This window comes from Zootermopsis nevadensis, unplaced genomic scaffold (genome assembly GCF_977971745.1).
Source record: "Zootermopsis nevadensis isolate Lab colony 2312 unplaced genomic scaffold, Znev_1.0 Znev_ptg000006l, whole genome shotgun sequence".
Classification (NCBI taxonomy): Eukaryota; Metazoa; Arthropoda; class Insecta; order Blattodea; family Termopsidae; genus Zootermopsis; species Zootermopsis nevadensis.
The window spans coordinates 2,654,934-2,663,906 of record NW_028259138.1 but is presented as its reverse complement, the minus strand read 5'-3'; the positions used below and the strand labels follow the sequence as shown (position 1 = coordinate 2,663,906).

General features: G+C 35.6%; 1 protein-coding gene across 3 annotated transcripts; it reads right to left on the bottom strand.

The window, feature by feature from the left end:
- Positions 1-4,494: 4,494 nt before the first annotated feature.
- Dad1 (dolichyl-diphosphooligosaccharide--protein glycosyltransferase subunit) lies at positions 4,495-8,603 on the bottom strand. Of its 3 annotated transcripts, none has more exons than XR_015533795.1 (4): positions 8,287-8,603; positions 7,903-8,055; positions 7,405-7,617; positions 4,495-4,743 (listed from the first exon to the last, which is right to left on the bottom strand). XR_015533795.1 is itself a non-coding variant. In XM_087343554.1 (3 exons), the coding sequence occupies exons 1-2, from the start codon at positions 8,492-8,494 to the stop codon at positions 7,925-7,927; spliced, it is 339 nt and encodes a 112-aa protein (XP_087199680.1). In that variant the 5' UTR covers positions 8,495-8,600; the 3' UTR covers positions 4,495-4,743; positions 7,903-7,924. The 3 variants fall into 3 exon arrangements, 1 of the variants encoding a protein (XP_087199680.1); XR_015533796.1 differs by lacking the exon at positions 4,495-4,743 and adding an exon at positions 5,896-6,266; XM_087343554.1 differs by lacking the exon at positions 7,405-7,617 and having other exon boundaries at positions 8,287-8,600.
- Positions 8,604-8,973: the final 370 nt, after the last annotated feature.

Below are 8,973 nucleotides of genomic sequence, written 5' to 3'. Positions count from 1 at the left end.
AATCGGCACACGATACACAGATTCAGGAAAAATATCAATGTTTTGCTGCTCAACGAAGATCTTATTAGTTTGCATACATTACATTTCTGTGATGTTATCACCCCCACCATCGTTTCTTGTTCGCTATGCAAATAATCTTTTAATCGAAAACGGTGACAAAGCAAAGTTAGATAACTTGGCAACCAACCAACAAAAACGGTATCGTGTCCCAGCACGCCTGATATAGGATCGATAAGATATTCGATTGCTCGGTGACTAGACCTTTAGCTGAAAAAGCTTATAAAGTTTACAACTGGGGTACACGCATATAAAGTAATATGATGAGCAATTAAATTAAAGAGAAATAGATGGGCAGGGCATGTAGAACTCTTGATAACATCAGAAACGTATTCAAAGTTTTAGTCGGGAAATCTTTTGAGAAGGGATCACTTCAGAGGTCAACATGTAAATGAGAGTGTAATACTAAAAGAAATTTTAGTAAATAGGGCGTGAAGGAATCAACTGCATTCAACTGGCTCTAGTAGCATATTTGTGAAGACGGTTATGAACAGTCATGATCCATTAAGAAGGGAATTTATTGCCCAGCTGAGAGACTGTTAAATTTTCAAAGCAAGGCGCTGTATCATGGGACAGAAGTTTGTCACAAAGCAACTCACATACAGTCTCAAAATGTCTTACAAGGTCTGAGTGAAATTGTATGAAGAAAGACAATCCCACTGTTGTAACAGGAGTTTTATTATGCTGATATCTTTGCATATTTTTATCGACATAATTCATTTCAATGTCTCCGCGTTTGACGTAATGAGATAAATTCTTAACTGATGAGGCAGATCACATCAGATTGGGTGTTTGCGAAATGACCTCAGCACAGAGTAGGCCCACATTTAAGACAGCATTTAGATGAGCCATTATACGATAAATAAAAATATAACAGTTTTACAGAATCAAAGGAAAACAATTTACTGTGACGCACAAAAGTATGAGAGAAATGAAAAATCCAAGATACTGAGAAAACATAAACAGATAGAAACAAGGAGAAAAGAGCAAGAAGAAAAGATGGAGACAGAAACAACAACCAAAAACAAAGAACAATCTCAGTCGGTTTTAAATTTCCATTTCCTTCGGCATGATAAAGAACAAACAGCAAGCCACTACAAAACAAGTCGAGATCATACAATTATATTTCTCTGTGGGTTATTATAGTAAACCTGCAAGATGAATCTTGGGACACAATGAACGACGTTGTGACAACTGCAAGTGTTATTAATGTTCAAAGACACGAGACGATGACTACGTTCTATTAACTTGGTTGAGTGGGGGGGGGGGGGGCGGTAGTGTTCCGTGATAGATGCGTTCCTAAAGACACTTAAACGAAGAGCTAATTTCCCACACATGAGAGTCGAACTTCCAGTTGATAAATAATTATAGAAATGAAGATGACCGTTTTCTGGGATGTTGCGCCATTTTGTATGGTTTAAGTTTACCGACGTTTCAAAGGAGCTTACTGCCTCCATGATTAGAGCGATGACTGATGATGTTGGTAGTAAGCACCTCTGAAACGTCGGTAAATATCTACCAGATTACACCGTGTAACATCCCAGAAAACAAACCTGCCGCTGTGAGAACCTGTAATCTTACCAATTACAGAAATGTAACAATGTAAAATGTTTAAAGTCGTTATTTCTAACGTTATCTTAACATTTCAAGAAATGTTGTGTCCACCAGTTGTTATGTTCCTAATATTGAGCGCGTAAAGTGATAAAACTACAACTAAAAAGAAGTCACTGAAGAACCACAAACGGAAAAATTATAAATGGATAAATTAATGTACTTTAAGGTATAATGCCAGCATTTGCCTGGAGATACCGAGGGAAACCACGGGAAACTCTGTTCCCTTCTCTGGAATCGAACCAAGGACTTTTCCATTACAGTTCAGATGCTTTGTGTTATGTTATTGTTGCCATGTTGCCATTGTTGAGAGTATGTATCTATGTAACTGGGCCACTAACGGGTCCTTTGGTCAGGCGTTTTCAAACTCAAGGTGACTTTTCACAGCAAAACAGTAAGATTGACCAGAACCTGTATGACCTTCAAGAATGAGAACTGGATCTTGTTAACTTCGAGTTCTGAACGATACAGCCGACCGATGTTGTAGGTACATTTGATAATGACGCCACACCTCATTGCACAAGTGCGTCACAAATGACAAAAATGTCGAACCTAGATTCCTTCAGACATCCGACTTGAGTTTCAACTTTCATTACGTTTCGACAGCCTAAGGCTAAGCAGTACCGAGAAATGGGAAAGCCCCAGTTTCAATCATGACGTTAAGCGAGGTTCATTGACATAGCTACCACGAGCTGCCTGAAGCACCAAGAAGTTTATTAATCAGAATGATCCAGTAAGAAGAGTGGAAAGGTCTACTCCTAAAGCTGTCGGATAAGTCTGAATGCCATTCCTACCTGCAGATTTTATGGAGTAACACCCACTTTACACGAAGCCCAGCTTAAATAGCACAGCAGACAATAATCCTTAAAATCAAAATACTAGTTATGAAACAATTATTTCCGGGCAGAACTGCAAAAGTATACTTTCCTATTGTCCAGATTGCTATTGTGCTATTTAGGTAACGTATGAAAACGCGATCCCAGTGTTCGAGAACCATGAATTCATCCTACACTGTGATGTTAAATATTCAATTTTTCCTAAGCTCACAAGTAACAGGCTATTTTGATTGTTTGCACTTAAGTTACGTTCCCGAACATATGAAAAAAGTCTCATAATTTCAGTTGGCCACGAGGGACTGAGGAGCGAGTCATAAGGGAAAGGGGATACCTGATAGAAAGCTACTCCTTGCCATGTTTCTTGTACTTGCCTTATAAAATATGATTTGTAAATACTCACCTGATCGTTCTTACGGCAGTTCAACACCACTCCTCACGTCATTTCGACAACCTCGTCTCTTTCACTGTGTTAACATCACTTCCGAGAAATTATCATCATGTCACAGAACACACCTGTTCTTATGAACCTAGCAACTGAAGAACATTATATATTCTGTATGCCGATTGCAGGATTAGAATCCAGTATTCATCTGCGCGCACTTCTGTTCTTACGTAGTACTCTACACATAACACATTATGACCGAGAAACACAGCCGTGAACATAAGAAATATACAAAGAACAACAGAGATATGAATAAGACGATGGTAAAAGAAAGTTCCGAACAGATCAGAGAAAAAGAACTTCACATCATGCACGAAGCGACCAAAACAACTACGTTCCATTGTTTCCATGCAAGTGGAAATTAATAGCGCCACTATTAAATATGACTATTGAACAACTTACAGCAATACATCACCAAAAGCAGGTTTGCCAAGCGTGGATTTGAAATGTATCCAGTTTCAACAGCAATATTTCGTTTCGAGTGTACACACGGAAATAAATCGGTGGTTTCCGCACAAACAGATCCACATTTGGAGGGAATTTTTGTAATTGCATTCAAAACCATTTTTTAGCTCACAGATCTCGTCTGTGGTGTGTAATTTTGGAATACTTTTATATATTTTGTTTGGTGGCATTTTTTATACAGACTTATTCTGGGATTCACAGAACACACAAAAGCTAATCTATTCTACAATTTGGCGATCTTTTTGTGGTTATTGTGCATGTAGCTTAACATAATCTTTATACTGAAATCCATCAGCTTATTTAAACACATTATTTAATACAAATGCCATGAGTAATGGTAAAATCTAAATAAACATGTGACCATAAACATCACATAGGTCCCACTTGTAGTTATACAAGATAAGACATTTCATGCTGCTCATGTGCAAGTTACTATTTGATACTCCATTACAGTCAGATTGTCCTACTTATACTCTGAATATTTTTCCTCTGGTTTTACCAATTATCTTGCTTTACATTAAATACTGAACAAAATTAAAAAAGAGGACGTCTCTTTTAGCAGCCACAACTGGATGACATTGTTTGTGAAGTGATTGGTGCTCTATAACACTGATTTTGTTCTTGCTTAATAAGATATTTCTTACATGCAAAAATAATAATTCAATAAGCTGTTGGTAAAACCCAAATAGCATGTCAGCAAGATAAACAGAATCTGATAACCATTTAAAAACAACTTAAAGACACTAACACATAAACTTCCATTTGTATTAGAGCATTATTTACAATTACTGGACTTTACAAAAACCCAACCTCGTGTTGGTCTTTTGGGTTGACACTGTGTTAACTTATAGGTAGATACAAACCTTTTGGAGGGACATTGTGCCTCCACCTTTAGAGCTGAAGTGAAGATGTGAATAGTTAAAGCTATATAGGATTGGGAGAAGGAAAAGGGCAGGGGGACTGCCCAACCACAACCACATGATGAGGTGATATAAAAATTGTATTTCATATGGCTAAGTTGTGGCAAAGACAAAGTTTACATGCTTCTGGGTTGGACTGTCCCCATGATACATGAACATGAAAAAAGAGCATTTGGCAGCCTTTATTCAATAACTTTCAATTTATATTTATGGACTTGGGTGAAAAATGACATATATTTCAACATTTCATATTTGTGAACAGAAAACTCCATATACACATATTCTTATTTTTTGTGACAATAATTATGAACATTTTAAAGCAAATGTCACACATAATTATCCTTCTGATAAGTAGTAAAGGTTGGAAATTTCAACACCGTTGTTTCGGTTTCTTCAAGTTTCACGTTCCAGTCTGCAAAAATGATAAATGTTGCACATTCAGTTATTGATATTTTATTTTAGAACTAGATTACTGCTTGTTCCAAGAATATTCAGTTACAGAATGAATATCGAAAATGACATCACACTATACATTATGGTAATCAAACCATCCTCCTTTTAAATAAGTTTATGGACAAGAATTGTTTTTTGAATTCCTTTCATGTTTTTGTATTTAGAATTATTCCAGATGTTTCTCTGACTCATTTCTGCTTGCATATGGTGGAATGGATATTTGGTAAATCCTGAACCATTGTTTGCAGAGACCAATCATTTATCCTGTATTAAAAAATGTTGGTTGTACACAGTCCTTAGTCAATCACCATTCTTCTTACAATTCAGGAACTCAAAACCCTGAAGTTGAAAGAAATACACCAGCTACCAGTCAGTACTGGAGTGTTGAATGTAATTTGTTCAGAGTGCTGCAGCAGACCAAGTTACACACTGCATTTAGCGACAATACTTTTTAAAAACTTTCAAACTCCTTGGTTTAACCCTTTTAGACTTTGCTATTTGCTGACACTATCTAAATGAATTATTCAAAGAATAAATCACTGTGAGTTTTGTTCACTGTGATATAAAGTGAGAAACATTGGATTACCAGTATTAGTGAACAGTGAAAATAAAGTGTTTCATCTAAATGTAGAACTGGTTCTCCTTTCTACAAAATGAACAACAATCACCCCCTTTTCTTTCTTGCTACCAATCTTTGGCCATCTGGAATCTGTTTTCCCTTGAAAGTTGTTCAGCCTGTGACGCAACCTGACATACTCCCATGACTACCACTCATCTACCAGCACTACACCCTGAGAACAAGGGATGCTTATATTACCTTATATACTATGGTAAGTCACAGTTAATGATACTTGATCAACTGCCCTAGATATGAAGTGCTGCATAACGATTGTAAATCATGAATTTGTAAGGATATAGAAGACAGCAGTGTAAAAAACTCCAGTCTCAATATAAATGTCAATAATACTTCTGCTTTCACTCATGTTAAATGTTGGTAGGAATCTTTAGATGGTCAAATTTGTTAATGAATAAAGGTAGTTAAGACTTGTCATTTATGCACCTCACTGCTGGGCACATTTACAAACAGTGGAATAAATTCCTTAAAAGGACAAAAATAATATCTATATTTATTGTATCCTCACAATGTAGAAAAAAGTAAACAATATTTAACATGTAGAAAATTATGTATTCAGGGGATGTGACAATGAAGATAAAAAAGTAGGTTCGGGTGGACAAAGAAATATGGCGATTTGAAATCCAAAGATGTCAGTGATATTACTGAACAGATATGTACACACATGAAGTACATGTTAGAATGCCTGTGTACAGAGTTGCTCAAAAAAAGTCTCATTGCATTTCTGCAAATAATGTATATATTAACATAGGAGCCATCTGTTACAGCCACCAGTTGTAGGGAAAAGCTTTCCCCCATCTTTGCAACATATGGATTTCTTGTTCAAAAACAGCACACACTGCCAAAATCTAAGATAACAAGACAAACAATACTAATAACAATCATAAAACTTATGTGAAATATGGGGGCACTATTAGGAAGGATACTGATTGACAAATTATATCTTCTATGTCTGTGATAATTCTACCTTTATGTTTTACAGCTGACAAATACCTTAAAAATACAGTATTTGTTTATATTTGGACACCATTTTCTACTGAAATATTTAGATCACAAAAGCGATATGTGAAAGTTGCATTTCAAACAAAAAATATGAGAGTTTAAAGCATTCAATAAGAAACTGCTGGTATGAGAAATAAAGTAAGCAGTCCTTAGTGCAACACATATTTATACAAATAATTTGTAAATGATGACTTACAGCTTGTGGTCAGTAACATAATCACCATTTGTAACATTGTCCATACAAATTGGACAACTTGATTTTAATGGTGGTTTCAGGAACATGAGCTCTTGTGAATATGGTAATGAAACATCAAGTTCCACAAAAGACATAATTGACTGACTGGCTGAACATACTATTATCTTCTCAAAGACTCTGCCCTATGAAGTTACCCTTATAATATTGTCAAAGTGAGGTTGTGTAAATGTATATTTAATTTTCCTAATAGCATAACCTTTCCTTATCTAAGTATTTCTTCAATTTGTGCTTGGTATACAGATGCTTTACAAACTTCACACAACCATTTTTTTAATGCACCTTCTAGTTTCATCATAACTAAAGCAATAAGTCTCATCTGACTTACCAATAAAAATATCTGGAACTAACTATAAAGTAGGCAGTTTGAAATATTAAACAAGATTAAACTTTAGTATTGTTGGGTTAGTGAATCTAGGAGCCTATGATAGATTCAACATGTAGCTAGAATGGGAAACAAAGAAAATCAAATTTAGGCACAGATATCTATTTGAAAATGACCAATTGGACGATTGAGAAGATGGAAAGATATAATTACGATGGACCTTCAGGAAGATGGAAGGTGGATGTAACTGACTCAGAATCATGACTTTGATAATGGTGGTGTTGAACCTTCAGGTTCTGCTCTTGGAAAGCTGTTTAGCTAGACAAATCTTACATTGTAGTAGCCTCAATCACCCTGTTCTACTAAACAGAAGGATAAAGCAAACAGCTTCACAAAGAATTCTTACACATTTTCCTTGATGTTTGTAGCTAATTTTGTTTCCATTTTCAGGTGATAACACTTTATTGTGATGGGCTTGTTTGCCAATATGTTGTGAGCACCTATTTACATGTTCCATCCCAGGCATCTAAAATGTCCTCGGACATATGCAGAATGAGCATCTGCATTTTAGGCAAGTCAAAAAATTTATAATGTGAAACTCCCAGGACATCTGAGACACCTGGAATGGAAATGTATAATTAGGAACTGTAGTCTCCTCCTGCTGATTATTCAGAGACCTATGCATTGGATGAGCATGCTATAAATCATTACCACCATATACATTTTGAAACCATCATCTAAGTTAAACAAATCTGTTATAGCAACAGAATTATCTGTGACGCTATTCCAGCCAAGCCCAGCCACCAATCAGAGCACTTCATGGTCCACGACTAGACTGTTATTAATCACTGAAACTCAAAGATAGAAACAGCCACCTTGTAAAAAACAATGAAAAATAACTTACCTATTTTGGTAAGTGACAGCTATTAACCAATAAAGTTCATCACCACTATGTGCAAAATAATATGGGCAAATATGAAATCAGCAAAACCTCGCTCTGGACTGATGCCGTTGAATTGGTTCTTATTCTGTGGATTCACCTGAAGTCTAAGACACACTGAAAACAAGTGTATTTTATAATGAGAGCACTGTTACTTTAACTGTACGTATTAATCATTGGGCTAATTTGGATATTGGTTATTGGCTTGTTAAGAAATCCAACTTTTGTTATCTGAATTGGGGTTTTATTGCAATTAGGGAAATTATGATTTACATAACTCATGGAAGTATACACAAATCAGTAGTACCTAAAGCAACTAGCTACAAAATAAAACAATTATTCACTAACCTGCAAGAACAAAACAGCTGACACAAGAAATAAATCCACTTAAGAACGAATTAAATGGGAATGTCCCCACCAAACAGCAATAAACAAACTGAATGATGCCTGTTAATAATACGTAGAGCAAATAGGCATCAATTATTTTCAATTTTTTTGGAGTGTTATTAGTGTACTCTCGGTAGAAAGTCTGAAGAACGAGTTTCAAATTCGTCATCGTCTTTGCAGTAGCCTTATACAACTTAATTCTTTACTTCTCCTAACCACCTACACTTAACAACGGCGTGGCACTTGTAAGTACATATAATACCAATCGGACCACAGCTCAGCGCGGCAGTGGAACCAACATAAGCACGTCACAGATAATAAGTGGAAGGATGTTAATACACCAGCAAGTAAGTTACTGTGCAAATAAAGTACAATATCTCTGAAGCCCTTAAAATTGCGTTTAAGAATTTTAGTTTTTAGTATCATGTAAAGGTGTAAAAATGCACAGAAATAAATGTCGGTTTTAAATATTAACAAAACCGGTTTCCTGAAAATTACTACTAACAAAACGTGTTATTAAAAATATAGTTTATGATAAAGAAATTGAAATGGTGGGTACAACAAACTTGCTTGATGGATTTTTAATCAACAACACATACTCTCAAATCAACTAATTTTACCCATTTTCACTGTTAAATAAAATATGGA